Below are 25972 nucleotides of genomic sequence, written 5' to 3' on the forward strand. Positions count from 1 at the left end.
GTGTGTGAAAGAAAAAGAGACAGAGATACACTGAGAATGAGAGAGAGAGAGAGAGAGAGAGAGAGAGATTAACCCCTCTGAACTGGCTAGTGGAGTCCCTCTCCCTCTCTCTCCCTCTCGCCCCCCCTCTCTCTCTCTCCCTCTCTCTCTCTGTCTCCCTCTCTCTCTCTCGGTCTCCCTCCCCTGCCTCGGTTGCCTTTTGTTGCGGCCCCTCACTTTCTCAACACTTGGACAGAGGCAAGGGATACTGAGCCATAGTGCATGTGTATGTATGTGCATAATTTGTGTTCTCGCCGCTCTCAACCTTCCTGGACTAAACTGTACATGAACATGATTGACAGGACGTTCTAAAGCGCTCTTCATGCTGAATGTTCACATTGCAGTCCGGTAAGGCAGAGTTCTAGTCAGCTGATCTTGTCACAATTCATGTACAGTGTATTGGTGATTGGCATATGTGAAAAAGTCACTTAACGTGTGTGTGAGTGTGTGTGTGTCTGTGCAAATGTACACACATATGTGTATGTGCGTGTGTGTGTTCCTGTTGTGTTTTTTAAAAAACAAATAGAGGTCTTATATATATGAAATGTAGTTTTTTCCCTGATTAGTGTCAACTTGATTGCGATTTCCAAAGTGTGGAAGTATGTTCAACTGTGAATGGATTCTTGCATTTCTGCCCTGTATCCCCCTCAGTGCCCGGCCCAAGTTACTCAAGTTACCGGCTTCCTCCTGTTGTTATGAGCCCCATGGTTTCTGTGCACCACTCTGAGGGCGCTCCCACGCTCCCTCTGTAAAAAAAAAAAAAAAAGGAAAAAAGGAAGGAAAATAACGATAACCATTTTAGAACTGAAGAAGTGGGGGGACCCGACTAAGATTTGTCCTATTTTTCCTTGAGGCATCAACTTTTGTCCCTAAAGAACATGGGTACAAAAATGCCCTTTTCTTGTCTGGTTGGCTTTTTTTGTTGTTGTTTTCTGGACAAAAGTTTTCTCTTTTTCTTCTGAGGAGGTAGGGTGGCTGAGGTGGTGAGAAAATTGGAAACAGAACCACCCACAGTGGAAGTGAGTCAGCCTGGCATTTGGTGTTGTGTTGATTTTGGAAATGCCAAAGATTTGGGACTGTGGGTGAAAGATGCCGGTTCCTGGTCTGGAGACAGAGGAGACTGCCAGAAAAGGAGCTTTTAAGTGTCTTTTTGTGAAGAGGTGTGAGACAGGTTTGCATTAAAAGGAAAGACAAAGAGGAGAAGAAGTAAAAACTATTTATAAAGGGAGGGAGAATGTCCATCTGGGACAATCCCAAGTGCTAAAAACTTCCCCACCCTGAACCCAAACATCTCTTTTCCCCTCTTGCTCTGTCTTTTATATCGTCTATCGGCACCATCATAATAAAGTAGAAGAAATCTGCAAAAATGCATCCCATGCTTCTTGTTAGTTCCACTTTTCGTATTGCAACTATATCCATAAGATATCATTGTATTCAGCAAAGAGATATTTTTAATGCTGAAAAATTGAATTCTCTTGATAGAAATGTGCCCCTGGTTCAATGTCTTTTAGTGCATTTCATATGATGAGGTGCAAGTTCGAAACAGAAAAAAATTTAAAAGATGCATGTCACCATTTTACCTTTTTTTTCTTAGTACCACTGAACTGATAAGTATATAGTTCAGTTAAATTATGTGCAAATAACAAAATACCTGAACAAAACACATTTGAATAATTACATTGTGTCCATTACTATGTAATATTACGGCTCTAAGATAAGACAACCCACATGTAATTATGAGTAAGATCTGTTTAAGAAAGCAGCCAAAGATACTAAAGATAATGTATTCACCACTGTAAATCAACCACAAGTCCAGAGCACACCTTCTCTTCCTCCTTCTCCTCCTCCTGCTCATCACTCACTATACTTTTTTCTCAAAAACAAGAAAAAGTTGCAGTCTTCTCCCTTCTCCCTGGCCTGGTTGAGCACCCTCCGGCTCCTTCTCCACTTCCCTGCCTTTCTCCCGCAGTGCTGCGTGTGTGTCCACAGATAAGGGGACAGAGATGGTAGCACTTCCTTTCACCACAGGAAGCAGGAAGTGTTGATTTCCACTGCAGCCGCTCTGAGCAAACTTTGGTTTTGGTCCACTGGGATTCACATCACTTGCAAGCATGAACATATTCCAAGGCATGCCTGTGCTGTTTAGATACAGAAATGCATTCGTGCATGACTGATCAGCAGCTGAATGAGACACCACCTGGGAAAGAATCCCTCAAGGACCTTTGACCTAAGGGTTAGTTCATAGGTCAAAAGGATGATTGCCTTATTACTCCTCCAAACACATCAAATGCTTTGCCATCACCTTCTTTAGCCATGGAGGCTACGATGGCGCTGTTGAGCGGAGAAAACGCAAACAATCGCTCATTAGTTAATAGATTCCAGAGTGAGAGAGGAGGAAGCTGTGAAAAAACAAGCTAAAGAATGAGGAGGGGATTTATTTTCATCACTGCACTGAAAAATGCAAAAAAATTAGAGAATGACACGGAAAGATAGTGCATGGATCACTGTTTAAAAGAAGAAAGGTGGGATCTTTTTTTTAATTTTGTCCAACAACAATTCCAAAATGCAAAGATTACAAGCTGGGATTTTAAATATTCACACTATGTAAAGCATAAAAGATATATAAAGAATTGCAACTTGTAAATGGTTCATTAATTGACGAATATTGCTGAGAATACTGAAAAAATCTTTACTCTAAATTATATTATCAGAGTGCACTGTTGATAGATGTGGTAAACAGCCTTTTACTTCAACAATTACAAGACAATTAGACAAAGGGTACAGTAGGTGCTGGCAGCAGAGTGAAAGTGCGCAGACAAACAGACAATGAAGAAAAGGAAGAAGATGAATTTGTGGCCAAAAAGTGTGAAAGAGGACTTGGGCAAGTAGTGAAATCAAATAAGAAGAAGTCAAAACAAACAAACACACAAACCAAAAAAAAAAAAAATCCCAAGAAGATTGTGAGCCTAAACTATGAGCAGGTCAGGGGTCAAGAGGGGTGAGGAGGTCAGAGTGGGCCCAGCAGCTCTACTTAGAACAGGATATCCTGTGAGGAAAACCCATCTGTCTCACTTTTGTGTTCTCTGCCTTAAATTCCCACAGCGGGCACAGAGAAGACGAGAGGTGTAACCTTTCACTGAGAGAGCCAGAGAAAACAAAAGTTTCTGACTGAGAAGCTCAACTGGCATCGATCATCCGTGGCAGAGACAGATCGCAGAGATGCCTGATGTGTCCTGACCACAGTGTTTACCTGTTTTATGCTTTGACCATAACTGTATGGATTTGCTCCTGTGCTGATATGTGCTGTTCTTTTCATCTGCAGGCAATGCGAGTGCCAACAGCCAAGATAAATTTCCCAGCAGGGACAATAAAGCATGTTTGTAAGACCTTATCTTATGTGCACAGACAGTGTGCAACAATTATGAAACATCCACCTCAACGTTGTTTAATATACTCTGATGTGATAATATAGAGAGTGTAATGGAAAATGCTGCCATCAGGCTGTGATGGAGAAAATTATAATGATCAATCATGTCAATACCACTATCAAATCGTTGCATCTGGTGTATGTTTCGGTAAATGTGGCAGTGCAACTGCGAAATCCAAGTCTTTTATGATATCTCTGCCGTCTTGACTTTGATTGCAACAATTTTTGATCCAGAGTTTTTTCCCACAGGGCTATGTAATGAAGCAAATCTACTCCCTTCCAGTGCTTTATTAAATTATTAGTTAGCATCTTCTAGCACCTTGTAATGGAAGGTGTCTGATTTGAATTTTCCTTAAAGTATCATAGGAGATAAGCAAAGAAGAGAGAGAGAGCATCTCAAGAACTACGGGGGTTTAAAGCACAATATCAAATGCCAACTTTCTACTGATTCGTTTTGGATTTCCCTATGAACAACAGAGTGAAAAACTAAAATAACGAACTAATAACTGAATCAAGTTGTTCCTCCATTTGTACAAGAAGTTGGGACACAGTTGGAGGCCGCCACAACAGCACACAAAGCTATTGGCAGCACAGAAGTTAACATTTACCAACTGTAGCAAAGTTCTGTGATGCACCTTTATGTTTGAACATTGAACCCAGCCTCTGCCCTCTGGTCAAACCTGAGCTGTTCCCCGTTGGCAGATACAGTGGTTTGTTGCAGCTTCTTTGGAGCATTTCTGCCGTGTACAGCAATCATTACCTCTAGATGGACTCTACATGCTTATATACATTTCTTTGCCACCAACGATCCTTAACTCCATGGTGAAAACTAAAAATTGCAATTTTCCATACCTGAATGTTGACTGATGATTAATAATCCACTTATATCCCAAATAAAGAAGATTCAGTAAATATATAATAGCAAACACCCCCACAATTGCCCATTTGAGTTAACAAAGATGTGTTTTTAAGTTGCCTAACAATACATCATTTAGAACTTCTTTCCTGGTCGCAGAGGAGGTGTCACAACTCCTATCATTTAGGCACAAATGAGCTTTTATAGCTTAAGTTTACATAGCTGGGGAAACTAGACAATTTTGTCATGATTTGCTTGTTTAACCAAGACTACAATTACATTTGTTTAAAGAAAATCTTTAACCTTGGAAGATGACAGGTTACTAAACGCATTTCCATAAACATGCAACTTGTGAGTCCCGACTGATGCTGTTTATACAGGCCGCCTCACACGTAATTGGGTGTTCTGCCTCTCTGGCGTGGATATGAAAAAGATGTATAGATAAGGAAAGCAAACACATAAATGTGAAAACATGGAAATACCATGTCGCTCCTTCGTTTTTATAACTTCAGCGGTTGTGTCCAAAGTAGAAATGCCAATGTCACAACCTAAATTTGTGCATCTACCATCTAAAAATCTAAAAATAATTGCAAATAACAAAACAGTTCTTCCTTTGCAGTGTCAATTGATTTTCACATTCAAGTGTGCTGTTAAGAGTGGGTGATATTTTCCATCCCGACTGTTTGTTTTTTTCCTACCGTTGGTTCAGACTGACACAAATGAGACAGAAAAAGAGAAAAAAACAGCGCGGATTTGAAAGCGAGAGACGGGGAATGCGCGTGGAGAGCTATTTTTGTCACGCACGCTCACGCTTCTCAGGCTTGTTGTTGTTCAGAGTAGTGGGTGTTAAAACTGGGTGAGCTCCGATTTGATCTGGCAGCATGTCAAAGTCTGCTTTTGCGTGCGTGCCTGTGTGCTCAGTCATGCACGTGGGCTGCTGATGTTCCTTGGGTTTTCCTGTGGTTCTTCTGCTTTTGCATGTTTTTAAGCAACATGCCCCATCTCCTAATACCTTGTAAAGGGTTGTTGGGCTTCATTAACTCAAGCTGAACGTTGATGGAACATGTCTTCATGCACAAGCACCTTCGGTTTGGCATTTTCATAGATCTGCACGTGGTTTATTGCCTTCAGAGGAAGCGCTTCTGGACAACAGAAGCTTAATGTTACATTTACTGTTACTTTGATGGGCCTTTTCCTACGGTTGTTCTTTATTATACCTCTCAGCACCAGTCAGAGCTGACGGTGCACAAGACACCATCACTCTTTTGTGGAAAATGTCTGTCAGCAATCCATTGTGTTTCCACGGCTTGCATGTCACCACGGCATCGTTGTTTCATTCATTCTCTCCACTTCTCTGATTTGTTTTTTTCTGTAGATACACATGTTCCGTGGAAACATTTAATTTAGATTTACTTTAAATGATGTTTGACACGTGTCTTGGATGTGCATGTTTCAACACTTTTACCTGCCTTTTCAGTGTCTAACAAAAGTTTAAAACTAGTTTACAGGCTACTGCAATTGGGAAGTCTTACTTAACACTTGTTTAAAGAAAAAGAAAAGACAAAGAAAACTACCTTGGACTGCTTTAATCATTTTTTGTTTTGGTAGCATGTTGTTTATTTAGACGTGTAATTTTAAGGCCATCGTCCAACACATGAAAATAAAATCTGATAATACCAAATGCGTGTCACTTATACGCGTATAAACGTGATAGCGTAGAAATAACTTGTAAATAAAGCAGTTTGTGAACACTACTCTGCTTTTAAGACTATTTGCCCAGATATTGAAAGAACACTACCGTTTATGTTTCTTAAGTAATCAATATCAATCTATATGATTGTAAAATAGCAGGAGGAGAATGGACTGACAGGAATTTTGGTTCCAAAAGAAATTATGCAGTGCTCTGACACGATAATGCTTGTGTTCCAAACTTAATTTGCAAGTATATTTTGGGATTGCTGGCAGCACATTTAGCTCAGCTCAGCCTCAGGAAGAGAAATGTGTAATTTTCTTCAAGCCTCGTTGTTGGGTTCTGTAAATAACCCTTCAGACCCATCATCTTCTATGAAGCAGAATGGTCACACATGAGCTGATGTGCTATGTCTCTCTCTGTATCTCATGATGGTCAAATGACGACCACAAGACTTGACTTTCACTGACACAGCTGTCAGACGTGAAAAGGAGAAAAATAGAATGTTGGTGTTCAGGAAAAGAGAGGCTCCTCTGAACTGGGTCAATTTTAGAAAATTTCATTCCAGTGTAGCTGACCACACCCTGATATTCTCTGTCGCACACTCACACACTTACAGATACACATATCAGGTCTGTATACACCTAAATTTTAAGAAAACTTGAGGTTTGGTTTTTTTTAATCTCATCTAGCCTCATTACTTTTGTCTTCTTTTGTTAAACCTTGCATGAGTAAAGACAATAAGTCTCTTCCTGGTCTGGTCTCTCCTAACTCGAGTTTTTTCTTTCACATCATCACCCCCCCCCCCCCCCCCCCCCCCTCCCTTCCTCCTCTGGGCCTTCCTTAGTTTTCTTCTCATGCAGCATTCCTTGCATTCTTCCTGGGTCCTTCCTAGGGGGAAGGACCCTGCTGGCAGATCAGGTCCAAACATTATTACACTTCTCTCAGTGCTTATTTTCCAAACCCTTCTCCTGTTCCCTCGCTCTCCCCATTTCTCTGATCTCAGACTGCCATCCCTGCTAATTCCATACCACAGACATGCTTGTGCTTTACAATAAAACAGCTTATGAGGACCACTGTGTTCCATAATTAGTGGAAATAGGGGTCATGCCCTTCTCTGTTACGTAAATCAGCCACATTCATGTTTATACAAGCACATGATCTGTGCGATCCGAACATAGGAGATAAAGTATTAGCCATACAACTATTCACAGAGAAAGTACAGCATTCCCAAGAGAAAAAAGCACAAAGCTTTTCTTTAAAACTTTAGTATGTATTTTAAATACAAAATATGTACTGTAACCAACAATTTTTCCCCCAAATGAGTTTAGATTTATGGTAAGTTTCCTCTCTTGCAGCCCAATCTGTGTTCAGAGTCTTATTAATCATTAAATAGTCACAAAAATAATAAACCACTGCAGTTTTTCTAAAATATATTCCTTGTGCAATGTTATGTTTAAATGGATTAGGTTAAATGGTTTCCAAAGTTGTATTTTAATCACTTGACACGACTTGATTGTCAATGTATCCTTATCCTGTGGGGAATTTCGTAGACAGTTTTGCCTTTTTTTTATTTTTTTAAAGTGTTAAGTGCCGAATGCTGCTAAAGGTTAGCGAACCGCAGGTTGCTGATATATCTGTCATGCACTGGTGACCACATCCTGCCCTATATTGTTCAGAAAAAAAGCTAATTTCTGTTGTTGTTCTAATCTGTCTAATCTGTTTTGATTATTTCATGACACTATTCGAACCATTGTAGACAGGCTATTAGGGAGCTGGGGTATTATTTAGTAATTGGCCCATAAGTCATATTTTGCAAGGACTTGAAGGAAATGCTTTTATAAACAGATTTTGTTTGTGGAAAATACTGACTGACTGCTGCTGGACCGTCTCCCTGGGCGCTTGCTAATGTTAGTGTGTGTTCTTTTCTGCTTGTGGGCAGTTGCCTGCTGTGCCATTGCTTTTCTGTCGCTCTGTGGTTTTGTTATTTTCAGTTTGAAACCGGATGTGATTCAGACTCCATGGCAGATTGTGAAACTGAATGGACTGACCGCACGTACACATGTGCAGTCACATACACACTCACAACCACATTCTATGTCAACATGCGCAAGGGATTAAAGCGTCATGAAGCTTTCTACACCCACACACCAAGGGTTTCTGGGAACGTTGCAGGGTTCCCCTAGCGCACTGAGGCACCCAAAGATGAACAAGAGCGAGAAGGAGACGAGCATCTGCGGCAGCAGTCGCACGCTTCTTTGTTTCAATATTGGTCTGAGGCATCAGGTGTTGACCAGGCCTACTCGAGATCGGAAAAATAGATAATGCACAAACTATACATTCATTGTCACTCCATGGAAAAAAAGAATGTCTGAAACTTGTGTGGGGGCGGGGGCGCACTGAGAATGCAAGAGCAACTAATAATGAATGTCAAAATCAAACTGAAGAATACTTTCACGGTGTATGTTATTTTAGCATAAGGACGAACATGGAAAATATGGTGGTGGTGGCGGCGGCGACGTGTGGGGGTGGGGGGTAGTGCTGTTTTTAAAGATGGTCATTGCCAACACTTGGTTTAGCTGCTCCTCTGCATTTCAGCAGTCTGCATTTAGAATTCTTAAAAACGTTCAAGTCAGTCAAAATTTCACACAATTCAAGAAAATATTAATAAAACCCACAAATACCAAGGAAGTAAGCTTTTGCATAAAAGGAATCAGTGATCAATTATCCAACAACTACTAGTATTTATTTATTTTTTAACTTTGGCTTCTCTAACATAGTTTGGCTTGTTTAGGATTATGTCATTATGATACTTTCCCATCCAACATCTTATTTCCAGTAAGTGATGGAAAAATCTCTGAACCACATTACCTAAAAGCTTCCTCTTAAAGGAACACTCGCTAACTAATTCACTCAGTATTTGCTCACCTCGAAGAAAGCCCGCTGTGAGTGCAATATATTAACATTTTACAGAAGTATATATTATAAAAATTACATGTGAAATGTTTGCTGGGTTTTCTTTAAGTTAATAACAAATGCTTAATGTTCTGTCAATCATACTGTATGATATGACGTGACACCTTTTCTGATTCATGTTCTCTTTATATGTTAGAATTATTCACTGTTACATTGAATCTTGCGGTAATCATTTAAATGATTTTATTTAGATTTCCTTTTTTTTTAAACAACTATCCCAGTGCCTGTTGTTTTTAAAATGTTTTGCAGTAAATCAGACAGCAGTGTGGCGGTACAGTAAGTTATTGTGCTTAATGTGCAGCTTAAAATGCAGATATCAACATTTGGAAACAATGGCAAACTTGTGCACGCTCCAGGTGGATTCCTCCACTCATGGTAACAAGTGGCCCCCTTGTCAACTTTGGATAATTGCACATGGAGCGATATCTTTACTTAGATGATATGTTCATACGGGACAGAAATATGAACGCCAGCGCGCTGCCGGAGAGCTGCGTAAGTCAGTTCAGTTCACAGTTGTGGAAGTTTCTGACAGCAGATGGAGCCCGAGTTTAAAGCGGGGTCTATTGTTTGACTTGAAACGGGCCCCCCACATTGATGCAACCCGGTCCAAAAGTGTTAAATTGAAGTTATCCGGAGGTGTGCGCTGATTGGCTGCGCTTGTTCGCCCAATGGGAGCGAGTTTGCGCATAGAAACAATAGTGCGCAGAGTCGCTGCGGAGTCAAGGTTATTTTTGGTGGGACCCGCCTTGCTTGCTATTTCTGTCAGCGGGAGAGCTGCGGGGAGGGGCACGACTGGAGGAGGCCGGACTTTTCTTTTCAGCAACTTGCCTCCGAGTGTTTTTCTCCCCCTTGCCCTGTGTAGTTGTCCGCTGACAACCCTGGTGGACTTCACCATCACCACCGCTGAAACCTTTTCGCCTTCTTGGATGCACTTAAAGTGGATTATCTTCAAGGATTCGGATTAGGAGTGTTTCTTATGGTTGTCAGGTGTTGACAGACTCTTTCTTGAAAGGTAGGCAGCGCTGCTGGTGACTCAGACTAATGTAGAAACATCTGGGAGTTCCATAAATGTACATTTGCGTAAAATATGGTGGTTTTGCTGGCGAAATATATTACTAAATTAGTTGTCCCTAACAGGTATAGTTCAGTAATCCCTCTCTGCCACAAAATTATAAAGTTTTACCATTTTCCTCTTTGAATTCTTATGGAAAAAATATAAAACATCCATGACCCATAAATGAGTTGGCCAATAAATGAAAAACAGGGTTTGCAATCTTTAGGGGGGTTTGTTGAAGCAGCTTCTGGAGTGAGTCACAGACCTGTGAGTCCCTTATCAGTAATTTCACAGATACTGTGTTGGCCGACCCGTCTGCACTTTGTGTGATCTTTGCCACTGAATATGTGTTGACGGGCATACTAAAAACCAGATTCCTGCATTGAAAAAACACACACCAAACAACACAAAACAACAAAAAAAGCAAAACTTTTCAGTTGAGCCCCAGCATGAAACATTGGTGTGAAGCACCTGTCTGTCCACACTGTCTTCCAGACATCATCTAATATGTTCACAAATACGAAGAATGATTTGATTTTACTGATTGTGTATTTTTGCTGTGTGTGTGTGTTCTGACTGTTATACCACTGTTTAGTCACCCTTCTATTCACCCTTACAAAATTCAGTGCAGCCATTTCTCATCAAGTGCCCTCTGAAGCAAACCTGTGCAAATTGGTGCACTTGTGACTATAATTTAGCTTTTTTGCAAGTATCAAACAACCCGTTCTTCTTGCTTTTATCGTATCTTGCTGTTTGAAAGGCAACCCCTTGAGACACATTTCAGTCTTTGCAATTCTTTGTCTCTGCAGATGGAATCGGCCCCTCTGGCAACATCCTAAAGACAAACAAAGTGGACAGCACATTTCACGCTTTGGAAGGTATAACTTTTAATTTTTAAAGAAAACACTGTATAGAGAATCTAGAGCTTGATGATGCAAGAGCCCATTGAGATGCCTCATGTCAGTGTTATTCTGAAACCTTGTAAAATTAGACCCCATCTTTCAGCGCTGAAACATCCATGTGGAAAAATGCTGCCAGTCTGCTTAAGACTACATCTTGTCTGCTTTAAATTTTTTACACGCGCCTGTACACGCGTACATGTTCCCCGGCTTTGGTGACAGCAGTCGCTAAACGCTAAACTGTTTGATTTTCAGTGCAATAAAGTACAGAACAGGTGTTGGCCTAGTTGGAAACAACCACTTTGCATTTTATGTTTTTCGTATGTAGGTTTGCGCCGAACTGTAATTTGTTAATGTGTCGACTAAGCAGGCGTACAGTACATATGGTTTTTTGGGGAAAATTATTCAACTCCGAGTTCTAATTAGTCTCAGGGGAATGCAGAACTATCCCAAATTAGATTAGTAAAAGATAAATCACACTTTTATTTTGAGGTTATATTTATGAGGCTAATACACACGTATAGCAGAAAATCTGCAATTCAGCAATTTCTGCTGCTTATCACAACAGTAGCAGCTGCAAATCTTTGTGGAAAACTATATTGCTCCACTCCTCGCCCCACAGCTTTGCACTGCTCGTTCATGGATGGATGCACTAAAGAGTTTTGTTCCTGAACCTGAGATCAAAAAGCGAACGATGGTGGCCTCATCCATCAGCAGTGAGTCACCTGGCTGTGTCGTTAGATTAGCATTCTCTGTTGTGAGGCATTGCCTATGTAATCACGCAGGGTCGGATTACAAGGACTGACTGTCTGAATGGAAGTTGGTTCTTACTGTGCCAGGCTGTGCTGGTGTATACTTTATACCCTTATGTGCCTCATGTGTGTATTCGTGTGTATTGTGGTGGAAAAACACAGTGAGGTCATGGTCACGGATCTCTATCACTGAAGGCTCTGATTACGTGTGTGTCGTCCATAAAGGGCATCTCACACACACATGCCACACATGTACAATTTTTGTCAGCACATTAAAAAAAATGTATAGAAGGTTTTTGCACAACATTAGACCATCCTGCACGCTTGGAAGCCATTAGTTGGTTAATTTATCCCACAAGGTTAACTGGTCTGGGTTAGACGACATATATCAGCTGTAGGATGCCTAACCAGTCGAACCTGGAGCAGGAAAATAAAGCTGAAAAGTTTGTGTTTTATGTCTTATAAAGACAAACCTGACTGTTTTATTACAGATCTGAGCTAATGGTCACTAATTTGTATTATAAGGAGGATTGATAGCATACAGTACATAGAGTACACATGCAATGTACTAATTAATGATCACATCTTAAATTCTTTCAATTTTAATCAAGTGTTCAGTAAGAAATATTAGCAGAAAGAAATAAATAGCCATCATCAGGACTGGACATCCGGTTTTAAGTGTTGCTGCACAAATTTAAATTTTGATGGCTGCTCTTTTAAAACACAACTTTTAATCAGGTAACCTGTGGTCTGTTTGAACTATGTGGCTGGACTATAGTGCAGGCAAAGTAGATGTAGGATTGCTAGTTGTAATAAGAGCAGGGTAAGAAAGAGGCAGCTATTTTTGACCTGCTGAACAAATGACTCAATTGTTCTGCCTCTAGGTGCGTGTAATCACTTGATATGTTGAGGCAATGTTATATAATACCCTCAAAGGGCCCCACAGTTGTATGTGGGTTCCTTCTTTTAATGGTAATTTTAAGGGTGCACATTCTTTATTTTTAGTTTCTGAGTGTTTTTGGTGTGAAGACAGAGAGTCTGTGTCTGAGCATATGCGTCGTAGCTTGAGGTAATTCCTTCCTTAATGTTTTATTAGTGTGTCAAATCAATTCATGTTATATTAACCTTTGAGCTAAAGGCTCCTTGCTGTGGTCAGTTGGGTAATTGGTCTCTTATTGGCTCCCAGCCACAGCATATCCCCCAAGGGATCTCTCTCAACCTCCCTCTGTGTATCTCCAGATACGCAAACACAGACTTAATCCAAAATGTACCAAAGTTTTATTATTTTATTTATTCCTTTGCTACGTGCAATAAATAAAGATCATTGTCATATTTAAGTTCACAAAGAAAGCTCAGTTCTAGTGGTTGTTTACTAGTTTAGTTTAGTTTTGTAGGGCCCATGTTAGATTATTAGGTCACTGATTCATTAAGGAAGGCTAAATTGCTACTAATAAAACCCAGATTAGCTCTGTCCAGAATCCTCAGCAGCGTTCACACCTTCCTCCAAACTCTGTAGCGTATTTGGGTTTCATATGATGTAGGATGCAGCCTCAAGCGAAGTCTGGCTAGCTTTTAGTTTGGATCACAGAGGTGACAGACACTGACCTTGGATCAGATGGCCTGTTGTTGGCAGATGTGTAATAGGATCTCCTCCCATCTGGATGGACTCCTGACTTTATGTCTGACTCAGAAGGAGTGTGTGTGTGTGTGTGTGTGTGTGTGCGTGCGTGTGTGTGTGTGTGTGTGTGTGTGTCTTCATAAACTTGGGTTCATTTTCACAGAAGTGGAGGAACAGATGCATGTTTATTTACTTTGTATCTGTGTTTGTGTCATGGCTTGTGGGCACAGATGTGTTTTCAGAACACTTTCAAGAGGATGATGCAGACAAAGAGTGAGTGTTAGAGAGTTGATTTTATATGGTAAACTGTGTGAACCAGAACTGTGTTTGGTGTAAATCCCTTAAAATTACACGAGTTTATATCAAGTAAAAACATTACCGTCAGTAGTTTGTTTCACTGTGTTACTGTGGCACAGTTTAGTGCGGCATGAGGTTCTGCATGTTTTTTCTTGGCATAAATCAATGGCTAAATAAAGAATCACAACAATAAGTTACTTAGATATATAGTACCAGTTAATAAAGTGCTTTCAAATTTCTCATAGACTCTAAATATAGTTACACCCAGACAGTTTTCAGCATTTTTGTTTTCATTATAAAGAAACTGGTTGATGAATCACCTCTTCTCAATAAAATCTTTCACTGTTTAGTATAAATTAAGCTTTTCAACTACCCCAGATTATCTATTAAGCACCATGACAGATGTGCATTGCAGAAACATATTTGTGCTGTACTTTGAGAATATGACTTCAGCAAGAATTTTCTAAATAATAATTCTACACTAGGTATTAGTCATTTCCAAAATGCAATGCAAACATACAGAAACAGGAAACTATATATTTGTATAAACCACTTAAATGTGTGCATGACAAATTTACAGTTACATTTCTTTCACTGGCCTGGCAATACTGTCAGAATAGAACATACGTGTGTGTACTTGTGTGTCTGTGTGTGTGTGTGTGTATTTGTTTATCCTTGTCCAATGTGCAAAGTATTTGCTGGAATGCTAATGTCTTCCTCCTTTGTTATCCATGAAGACAGTGTGTGACTGTGCATATTCATGGAGATGCCTTCTTGGCACTGACTTTCCCGTAATACATAGAGAAAAGTGCATAGGATAAAAAAAAAAAAAAAAAAAAAAAGGCCAGATGAGCTTTTCAGTTTCAAGTCCCTGTAATTACAGTATTTGTGAGAGAGCCTTCCATTTTAGCAAAAGCTCTGTACCTTTAGCATTTGTTTGTCTTAATAAATGGTAGTGGATTGAGATATCTGTGTGACTACATGTGTATTTGTGTCACATAAGATAAAACGAGGGAGATCCCTTTGTGTGAGCCAGTGTTGAGTGGCTTTATCTTTTGGGAAATGTGGGGAATTTGTTTGATGTAAAGGAGAGCAGGATGTAGCTTCTGTGTGTGAATGAAAGAGCTGGTAAAAATATGTTGAAAGACTGAGGTTGATTTGTCATTCAAGATGCACTAAAATGTCGAAATCGGTAACTTTTCTGTCTCGGACTGGAGTACTTGCACTCATGACACATATCGTCTTTCAGACATAACCGGCCAGAAATGTGCTGATATGTGCTAGTCTTTTTTCTGTTATATGGCTACAAAGGTTACAATTCTTCAGAAATGAACAGTTGTTTAAAGGCCCATGTGTGTTTTGTCCACGCACATGTTTTATCTTGTCACTAAAAGGTAAGAAGAGCAACAAATGGAAAAAAAATCCCAAATTCTGCCTTTACTGTCTAAAGCTGTTTACACCTGAAATTAAATTGTAACCATATTAACAAGCAATTGAATGAACCAAAGTACACACAAGATTGCTGGTCACAGGAGGTGCTAGGATGTTTCCAAATCCCAGTTTCATTGGACAAGGTGTGAAGCCCCCAAAGGCTCAAAGTGATACCGGAACCTCAAATGCGCATGAATTTGAATGGTCCAAAAGTTGTGATGATGAAATACCTTTAAATAAATCTTTTCTGGTGAAGGAAGGCACAGTGCATGTTTTATACAAGGTGCACTTTTCTTGTACACAGCCCTGGGAGCTGCCATTTTTCAGCCTTATGGCAGCAGCTGGGTTGTACACTTGTTTAGCCAACATCTATTTGAGTGTTTTGCCAAATAAGCGATGTATGGATCAATCTTCAATCTAAATGTTTTGCTTCTAAACAAGCCACATTGTGATCTCAGCAGTACAGGTTTGTAGCACAGGTTAAAGCAGACAATATCAACGATCCTTGATTTGGAAATAATGCACTACAATGAGTTAAGGATAGGAGTCAAAGACACAAGACTGCCAATACAGATTTTAGCTTTGCTTCTGTATGAAATAAAATGGACTCAACGCGATTGATAATAAGGTGTATGTTTGTGTGTGTTTTGCTTCAGGTGAATTGCAACACTAAGTGAAGCCAGGGAATGACATTGACGCATGGAATGTTAATGTAATGTAGTATATGTATGCGTGTTATGTTTCTAACTAACTCAGATTCCTCTTGTAGAAGGTCATACAACAGTCATATAACAGGGCAGCATTGCTTCAATGCTGTCTCCACTAATTTTAGCACATTAACACATGATAATCATTGCACTTGCTAAGAATGAGCATTGCTCAATGTGACAGATAGCTGGTATTGTATTTGGATTATAAACTATTATTGTCTTTCCATGATTTGTTTCTTTAATTTCGACCTGTGCAATATTGAACTTAATTATATCCATTAAGTTCCAATATATCAAGGAATCAGCAACTAAACTGTCTAAGAAAAAGTCATTAGTTAGAGGGGATAATTTAGAAACAGAGATAAGTTAGATATGGGGCCATAATTAGAAGGCAAAGTATCATGGTCTTATATATAAGATATATGGTATATTTTACGGTATATATACAGGATTACAGCCTCCGGTGAATGCTTGGAATTAGAGAAATAGAAGGGCTACCTGAATCACATTGAGAATTTAGGTTATCCAGCCCCCACACAGCGCTGTTCATCAGAGTAACAGGAAGAGATGGTTAAAAGTCATCCTGATCATAAACAAATGAAATTAGGTCTTGGATTTTGTCAACACGTAGGTTTGCACTTGAGCACTTATAAGTGTGCACTAATAGAAAGACTATAAATATAGAAATATTTATAGTTGAAGACAGTTGTAGGCGAGCAGGCAGGCCTGCATATATGATGCATACTATTACACACTCGCGTGTGTGTACACACACATGCACGCACAAACCCAGACACACACACACTCGTGCACAATGTCCAGCTGTTGCTGCAGGAAAACAAGAGGCTCTAAAAGGCAGTGACAGCTGTGGATTCTTCAGCATGAGGGGTAGTGAATATAGAGAGAGAGATAAGGGAGACACAGAGATAAGTTAAAAACAAGGTGGTGAAACTCAGACAGCCTTATTTATTTATGATAAAATGATTGATCCCCTGCTCAGCCAGATTCTTTTCTTTCAATGACAAACAAAATAGTTTAGCTCTTGGACTCAGATTACAATTTAATCTAGGTTCAAATTTAGTAACATTTGGAAGTCAGTGTTTTTTAAGCAGGTACACGGAGCGCAACAGTTTTGTCAGTAAAAATCATGTGATCTTAACTGTCAGTACTGGACTATTCATAGAGATCCTGGGTTGCACAAGGCTCATGTAGCAATTCTGTAGATTTCTTAGCTGATACACCCATCTCCTACCTAACATCACCCACACCTTTGTCTGTAAATTACACTCTAAACTAGATGTTTTGTCAGGCAAAACTTGGAACAGATTATTGTGCTTAATAAATAGGCAATTATTTTTTCAACTGCCAACTGTCTGACTATTTAAGTCTGACTTAAATATTTGTCCAAAATGACCTTATGCTGGACCAGTTTTAAAATAAACCCAGACATACAATGTATTTGCAAACAGGGATGTTTAGTGAATCTTAGCACAAACGCTAATAGCATGTAACAACTGCCCACCTGAGTCTTCCACTGTCCAATGAATCTGCAAGCTTGTTTTTCCTCTATAAATAACAAAACGTTGACCCGGTTTTGGATTTGTAGGGACTTAATGTAGATTTAATAGCGCAGCACAATAATATCCTGGGGTCTTTCTTTTCTTGTCAGACTCATCGTAAAAACAAGACGACGGGAAATCACCACAGTCCTGCAGACCACTGTGTCACTCTGCTGTTTGCATGGTGTAAACAGTCATTTAACTTGTCAGTTTGCAAGCTTTAAAGCTGTAGGAAGCAAACATTTTAGCGTAGCTTGAAAAAAATGTTCCATCTGTTTCCAATTCCACTTCCAATGAGTGTGTTTGTGACATACTGTGTGCTCATCACATTACTCCGTTGCTTTGGGAGCCATTTTTAACTTTAGCCTTTAACTTTTGATTGAAGACATAAATGGAGAGTGCGTGAAAACTGATAGTAGGTTCAGAGATGCAACGATATTGGAATTTTTCCGCGAGCATTTTCATGTTGGATGCTTCACTACAGTTCAAGGGCACAACATCACAACAAGTGGGGAGAGGGGAGGAGAGGAAATGGGAGTCTAAACTCAGCTCTTAAACAGGAAGCCTCGCTGGTTGTCTCATTGTTGTGTTTTTATAGACTTAACTTCCTGCTTGCATGACTTGCATTGCTATGGTTACAATCCTTGTTGCTTATTGGACAGTGGGTTTGAAGACATGTCAGGAGCTGGGGTTCCTCACTGATCAAAATCAAATATAAATTTCTAATAGTCTAAAAGAATATTCAATGTTTCGGGATACATCTTTGGCATTTTATGAAAGAAATAGATAAAGTGCAAAGGACGTCACAATAATGGCAGTTTTATCGCAGGCTGTGTCAACAAATGGAGGGAGTAGGGAGGAGAAGAAAGAGAAGGAGTTAAAGAAAAGAGGATGTGGCCGACAGTAAAAGATGACTGGAGGGGAGTGGAGCTCTCTGTCTAATTATAGATCCTGCTGTGAGCTGGCTGAGGCAGAAGTGCTACTGGGGTTTTCACATAACCGGATATTTACAAGAGTAACGCGGGTATGTGCCTTTGATTTTATTTTTCACATTATGTGTCTGCATGTTTGTGTGCAGTGTCCTGTTTATAGCTTCTGACTGGGACCTGGAACCTGTAGTTTCAAACTCTTTGCTGCACACGCAAAGTTTGACAAACAGATGATCAGGTCTCACCAACCAAGTTCAGGGTTGAGGCAAAATAGTTCTTGTGTGTGTTTGTGTGTGCGTGCGTGTATGTCTGTGTCTATGGAAACACAGTGAGGAAACTAGATCCATGCTGCATTATACATCAACTGTCCTTTGTTACTGTCTACAGCTCGTGCACACACAGATGATGTCTAAATCCATGCATACACACCTGTGGTACCATGGTATACAGCTGTGTGGTGCTGTGTTCATTGTTGTGCTCAAACGTTTGTCTTTTTTGTGGACTGTATGTAACATTTATAAAAATGCATAACCACACAAAACAAAACAAATCGAAATGGCTGCAGGAGAAAACTGGTGTTGCTAATTTGGTTTGTGTTGTGGGTTTTTTTTTTAACCTAAAAGTAAATCACCCTATAGATAGATAGATAGATAGATAGATAGATAGATAGATAGATAGATAGATAGATAGACAGACAGACAGACAGACAGACAGACAGACAGACAGACAGACAGATAGATGCAGAGGCAATTTTACTTTTTCAGCATGACATTCTTTTCATATTTCAGCTTATATTGTAGCACCAGAATTTTGTTTTTAAGGTTTATAGTAAACTATGCATATCTGTTAAACATTAGCTTTAGAAGATGGAAGATTAACTTCTGAATGAAAATTTTACATGTTAAATAGTAACTGCATTGTGAAGGCTGTCCTGCTTGGCTGTATTAATTCACTTTTGACAATGCTGAAATGTCTCTACCTGTTTTGGCAGAAGTCGAAGTTGAACTTGCAGCTTTAACCATGTGTTTGTTTGCCTGTAATAAATGAGAACACGCTTCTGCGGTAAAAAGCCTGACAGACTGGCTGTGAACCTGGAGACAACAGGCTCACCTGTCTGACTACACACAAGTTTTGTCCAATTCCATTTTGAATTACAGGACCAAAAAACTCTTCTCTTCACATTTGAAATAATGTGACATCAAAATGCAATGAAAAATGTTGCATCTTTTCCTGCGCAAATATTTGTTCAAGCATAGCAACAAGCAGACACATGTGCATGTTAATACACTGACGCATGCCACTTTAAGCGTGAGGAGGAAGAAATTATGGACTATCTTGGCTTGTACATGAGCCCTTTCCTCATATGTAAACCTTAAAAGCTGACTGCCCCTGCTAAAAAACTGCAGTGTCATTCACAAACGAACACTTACACATGAATATACACTCCAGTCAAAACAGATGAAAGTTTCTTTTTATATAAATTGTGATGAAGATGAGCAACGCAGTGGTATTTGTTGACTTTACCCACCTGACATGATTAGCCATCTTACTGAACGTCAGTGTCTCTTCTGTCCACTGCACAAGTAAGGAAATGGAGAGAGAAAGAGGCCTTTGTACAACCTTGTCATACCAGTAGAACCAGTCCCCACAAGGCAGGATACAACTTCAGAATTAAAAAATAGAAAAGGGAGGAATCACAAGGAAAGGATTACATAAAAGCTTGGCTGTGGGACGGACTCAATATATCTGTTTGAATGTCAAATGCATGTACACACATGCACGTACGCAGACATGTTCCCTGTTGTAGCAGAAGCAACTTCAATCAGTGACTACAGTTGAGATGTGCCTTATTTTTCTGATCTTTAAGATTGAGTGTTCTATATTTAACAGCCTGTATGGCTGCTGATTTACATAATGGTACTCTGGAATGGGCACAATCTCTAATCCTCTATCGTTAGACACACTAAAATGCTCTGTCTTTACTCTCACAGTACATTAGGATTTCATTTTGTACAACCAAACAGAATTTTGGTGTCTTTGGAAAAGTTATTACTGTTAATAATGGAGTTTGTACAGCAACAGCTTTCCTGCATCCACAATATCCCCTTAAAGCAACACATGCACCAATTGTTATTCCACCACGTTTAAACTAGGCCCCCCAAATGACCTCCTGATGTAATTCACAAATAAATAGGCTGTTCCACATGGTTAATGTTATTATGTGGATTGTGCAAATTCTTTTTTCTTTAATTTATTTTATTGCAAATGTTACTATTGCAGTGACTTACATTTGCAACACTTTGTGCAGTCATAGTATTTTTTTCTTAATTCATGAAGGCCTTATTTCCAAGGTTCCAGAAGTTCAGCTGATGTTTCTTATCATTTTCTTATATATAGGGACATGCAGAAGAAAGAAAGTACTGTTTCAGCCTCTTTCCTCTGCTCAACAAGTTATTAAAATTCTACAAATATGTACATATAAATGTAGAATTTTCAATAATACTCGCACAACAATAGTTTTTCACTACAAATTATGCTCATATCACCTGATAGTGTTTGACATGCAAGGAAGCCAAACTTTTTTTCCAATGTGTAACACCAAGTAAACCAAAATCTTCAAAATGCTCGTTTTTCCTTTTTTTGTTAATGTAACCTTGACAGCTGTAGGATTTTTCAGGTTAAAATATTGTATGACCTCATGCTCTTTCTATTCTTGTTTTGTATGTTATTCCAGTGCATGTCTTCCCAGCCTTATTTGCACAGACAAATCACCCTGTTTAGTTAAAACACAATACAAAAACAGCTCTTCACTGATAGCAGCTTAGAAATGCACTGACCTTTGTTATATACAAGATATTTCTTATATTATTTTAGTTCTGCAGTTATAGTAAAATAATAAATTTTGCATTACCATTTATCCTCATCATTTATCTTCATTTGCTATTTAAAATATACTTGATTTTACATCTCATATCTGAACAACCTATCCCTGCTGTTACACTGTGTGTTTGTGGGTGTACACGCACGCCCGCTATATACTGTACATGCTACATAGTGAGGTCTGGAATATTTATTTCAGCAAGAACAGGAATTTTGGGTCAGTGAGTGCATTTTCGCTGGTAATTACAACTCCAAATGGGTGTTTGAGGACTTAAACTTGGTTTTTAGATGAGGGTAAGATTTGGGTTTTTGGTTAAGGTAAGATGCTGAGGAATGTATTATATCTATAAGAGTCCTCATGATTATACAAGTGCAAGGATGTCAGAGACCATTACAACAAATAAATGCCTGCATTGTTCTAATAATTCATCTCTCTCTTCCAATTTATACCACCAGTTTCGAATACTGACCTTGGCATCGAGCCATATAGTTTATGAATGAAACTTACTTCATACAATGCACGCAGGCAGGACACAGAGATGATGTCAAAGGTATTTTAAGATGTGTGTGTGTGTGCACGCGTGCGTACACGGGGGGTGCGTAAGAGCAAGTGTGCATGTGTGTTTGTTTAAACATGGAGGCAGGTATGCAAGAATGGTGTTTAAGCTGTGTTGGAATATTAAACAAAGTTTAACATTTTTGAATGCCTTTCAGTATTACTGTTATGTTAAATGTACTCAGCATGTGTTTGAAAATAGGGCCCATGCTCGCATTAGGCTGTGCGAAATGGTGACAGATCGTGTAAAATGTGAACTTCTAAAATCGAATCCACCACGCACGTCTTTTGGTTTTTGGTCATTTATTTCAGAGACAGCGCCTTTTTGTGCATATGCAAGAGTGTGTGTTAGACAGCAGGCACCCTGACCCTTTTCCCTAAGCTGTTCCCTTCCTGGATCCTGTTTTTAGCACCGGATGAGGCAAAATTTCCCATTGACTCAGCCATGCAATGCAAATAACCTCCAACAGAATGCAAAGAGCATGGAAAATGTGCGTCTGCGTAAGATGCAACCGCGTATATCCTGATGGATAGAGGCAGTGATGGTGTCAATGAAACTGACAGAGGGAGAGTTTCAAATAGCTGAGTCCCGTTGTTACTGCAGTTTAGTAACTTTTAGTAACAGTTTAATCTTTTCATCAGCACATACTGCTTTAGTAGTAAACAAGGCACTTCTGCATTAGTCTTATTCAAGGTTCTCTCTTTCAGTAAACAATTTTATGATGGTTATGTACATTTAAATTCTGAAAAACAGGACACATTTTTTAAAATATTTTATGCCCTGCATTTTGTTGCATGCCTTTCATATCTCCTACTAAAAGTTTTAGCAAGTTTTTATGATAAACTGTGCAATCTGTGGTTAACTTAATCTAAAGTTGAATAATCAATATGTTTTTTTTTTTTTTAAAAGACAGACATTTATATATAATCACCACATTCCTTCCAGTCAATATCCATTTGACTAAGAGTTTATCTATTTGACTCAGTAATTTACAGACAGATCTTCAGTAAAATGTCTTGAAGTAGTGACGAGAAGACAATAATGTACACGGGAAATGGCATCCAGACAAGTAATATGTCTGAGGTCAGATGCTAGCAAAGGCTTCTAGTTACTTTCAAGCAATGGCTTTGAAGGGATAGTTCGTGTTTGCCATCAGAGGAGTGGGGCCGGGTTTTGACCACAGAGTGAATGAGGTGTTAAACAAACACACTTTTCAAGTTTGTTGTTTTGAGATGTCACAAAATGTTTTGCCGATCACGTGACCGTGGTGATTTACATTACCTGGCAGCATGTCAGCTTCTAGCTGGTGGCCTGCAGCAGTTGGAGCACATTGGGGAAACATAAATCTGTATTCAAAGTAAAAGAGAAAACTGAGCTCAGGAAAGAGGGCTGCTGTCATCTGACTAATGGCTACTAGTGCTTGGGAAAAGTCTCCTGCATAAAGCAATTTTTTGCCAAATTCTTAATTGTATTTCTTTTTTTCTCTGACTAGTCATTGCAATCTTGGCACTATAGTTCTTTTAACTCTGTTACCCATTGTGTTTTGTTTTGCTTGGTTTTGTCCAAACACTGGTCTATTTGGCCTCTGTTTACTTGGACCCATTGTTTTGAGGGAGGATTTTTGTCTTCTACTGAGTATTGTATCACTAAAACCTTAAACCAATTCCCTGTCTGCTTCTTCTCTTTTTCTCACAGACACCTCTGTCGCTGCATTGGTGCTGCCTGTGGCCTTATTTCCCATGGATCTTAGGGTGGGAGAGAGGGTAATGCGCCCCGGTTCAGACACAGCGCTCCTCACCCCATTGCACCCACCCTTACTCCTGACTCCATATTCTCCTCAACCCCACAATTCCTTCTCCCAACAACAACTGCACCAGCACATCAGGGTAATACTGCAAAAAAAAACAAATGATAATCTCCCATATGAGTAAACAACTTTGTTGGATTTTGTGATTTTATTCATTTTTCTGGGGGGTGGTTTCAGTTTAATATGGAGCAGAGGAGGCGGGAGCAGGAGCATCATGAGAAACAACAGGAGCTTCAACAGCTAAAACACAAAGACAAGAGTCAGCAGAGTGAGTACCTTCACACACCCGATCCTTCCTGATCCCACTACAACCTCTCTAATAATCTGAATAAAATTAATACCAACAATACAAACAAATTACATAGTGTTCAGATAAGGAGTCAGTCAGCTGTTTGCTTTCAAATGAAAGCTAAATATAACCTGATGATTGGAAAAACAACACGTGAGCTAAATTTACCAAATTGATAATGTCACAGGGTCAATATTGATATCAATACTTACACACCAAACACTGAAACCATAGCAGCATTATCAGCCATCTGGATCCCACAGGTCTCTATTCTCAATCATGCATGTGTGGTAAATGAATAATTCCCAAATGTCATACTCTTCTTGCTATGACACAGAAATGTGGTGAGTATTTTTGTTTGTTTTTACTGTACTTTCCTATTTGTCCTTGACGCACAGGTGCAGTCGCCAGTTCTCTGGTCAAGCAAAAGCTCCAGGAGGTGATTCTCAAGAAGCAGAAACAGGCGGCACTTGAAAGAACAAATTCCAACTCTCTGAGCACACCTCCTGTTTCATACAGGTGACACAAATATTTATTGGTTCTGTATTATAGGGGCCTAATCTATAGTAAATGCATGCAATACCGGTAGTTCAACAGTAGGGAACACTTTTTGACAAAAGCGCTCGGTTGTAATGAGCACAGAGCTTTGAGTGGTTGCACTTTCTGCTGATAGCATCTTCCTGAGTGGCTAGTTCTCTTGGTTTTTCGCAGCTAACACTGCATGAGGTCGAGTTCTAATAAACCACATTAAAATATCTTCTTCTTCCTGTCCAGGTTGTGACTATTTTTGCGCAACCATCAACCAAAACTGATCTAGTTTATCAGCTTCAGTAAAGATACATTGGTCACATTCATTTATTTATATATTTCTGCTTTTAGACGATGATCTGGTTTGCGGTGTTATATGAAATGTATGAAATCAGTTATATCTCTGATGAAGTCTAAGATCTGAAATGCACAGAATAAAAGGCCACCTGCAACTCGATTGCTGTGCTGTATTTTCACAGAAAGCTGGGCCCAGAACCGAGCCTACCCCCACAGCCTCTAGTCTCACCTACATTACAGTCCTCCTCGGAGGGTTCTGAAGGCACACCATTACGCAGAGCAGGTAACATGTGCAGCCAGCGGACTTGATTCCCTGTAATAAACAGGATAATATATTTAATATTGCTAGCATAAATTTATCCAGCCAGTTAGGCAATGTAATTTGTTTATGTTTGATTTGATACAATGAATGCTTTTATTAGATATTTAGCTATAATAGAACTCTTTGCATGAGAGAGCATCAAGTGACACTTCTTGTTTAAATATGTTAGCGTCAGAGCCCAATTTGAAGGTGAAACATAAGCTGAAGAAACACCTCAACACCCGCAAGAGTCCGCTCACCCGCAAAGAGAGTGCTCCACCTACTGTCAAACACCGAGTACCTGACACACTGGGTAAACACACACTCAGACCAAATGAATACATTTGTAATGCAGATTTTTTTTTTTAAATATGGTAATCAGCTTTCAGGTATGTGATTAATATGCGTACACTTCTTTTGTCCACAGACTCATCTCCCAGCAGCAGTAGCACCCCTGTGTCTGGATGTAGTTCCCCCAACGACAGCCTGCCGAGTGAGAACGGCCTGCTGCCATCTGCAGGTGTCCTCTCGCACGAGGTTAACACACACCCACGCACGCACGCACGCACGCACGCACGCACATACACACACACACACACACACACACACACACACACAAGCCAATAACAATAAATATTCCAATACAAAATCAACTTTTATCATTTTTAAACATCTTAATTTTATAAGCAAGAATAGAATCTTATTCTAATTTGGACTCAGCTACCTTTGCTTGACCTTTCTGGAACCTTCTGCCAAAGATCATTGACCTTGTGACACATCCTTAAAAAGGACAAAATAACTCAATCTTAACATTTCAAGTAAAAGAGATTCCTTTTTGGGGCGGGGGACCCGAACACTTTTTGACATTTATGATCTATGAACCGATGGTGCTCAAAATTAATTAAGAGAAACATAGAGGTAAGCCTGTCAGAAAGGTGATTTTGTGCTTGTGATTGACAAAGGTTAGCATTGTTCTATCAAGTAAGCACCAGTTAATTCATGAGTTAATTCATGTACCTGAGCTGTGTAAGATGCTGAGTAATGACATGTTTAAAGCAGTGGCATAGGAGCATTGG

At 39.5% G+C, this 25972-nt stretch overlaps 1 protein-coding gene across 4 annotated transcripts in view; it reads left to right on the plus strand.

Moving 5' to 3' along the window:
- Positions 1-203: 203 nt before the first annotated feature.
- Positions 204-25972, plus strand: part of hdac7a (histone deacetylase 7a) — a 38699-nt gene continuing 12930 nt past the window's right edge. Inside the window, exons 1-9 of one of the 4 annotated variants that reach the window (XM_029834272.1) lie at positions 227-265; positions 342-387; positions 10852-10920; positions 23370-23560; positions 23659-23749; positions 24169-24289; positions 24778-24878; positions 25087-25209; positions 25324-25433. In XM_029834272.1, the coding sequence (XP_029690132.1) occupies positions 369-387; positions 10852-10920; positions 23370-23560; positions 23659-23749; positions 24169-24289; positions 24778-24878; positions 25087-25209; positions 25324-25433 (825 nt within the window). In that variant the 5' untranslated portion in view covers positions 227-265; positions 342-368. Of the gene's footprint in view, positions 388-9228; positions 10001-10851; positions 10921-17908; positions 18333-23369; positions 23561-23658; positions 23750-24168; positions 24290-24777; positions 24879-25086; positions 25210-25323; positions 25434-25972 lie in introns of those variants that run through there. The other 3 variants (XM_029834273.1, XM_029834275.1, XM_029834276.1) reach the window with 3 other exon arrangements.

This window comes from Takifugu rubripes, chromosome 3 (genome assembly GCF_901000725.2).
Source record: "Takifugu rubripes chromosome 3, fTakRub1.2, whole genome shotgun sequence".
In the NCBI taxonomy this organism is placed as follows: Eukaryota; Metazoa; Chordata; class Actinopteri; order Tetraodontiformes; family Tetraodontidae; genus Takifugu; species Takifugu rubripes.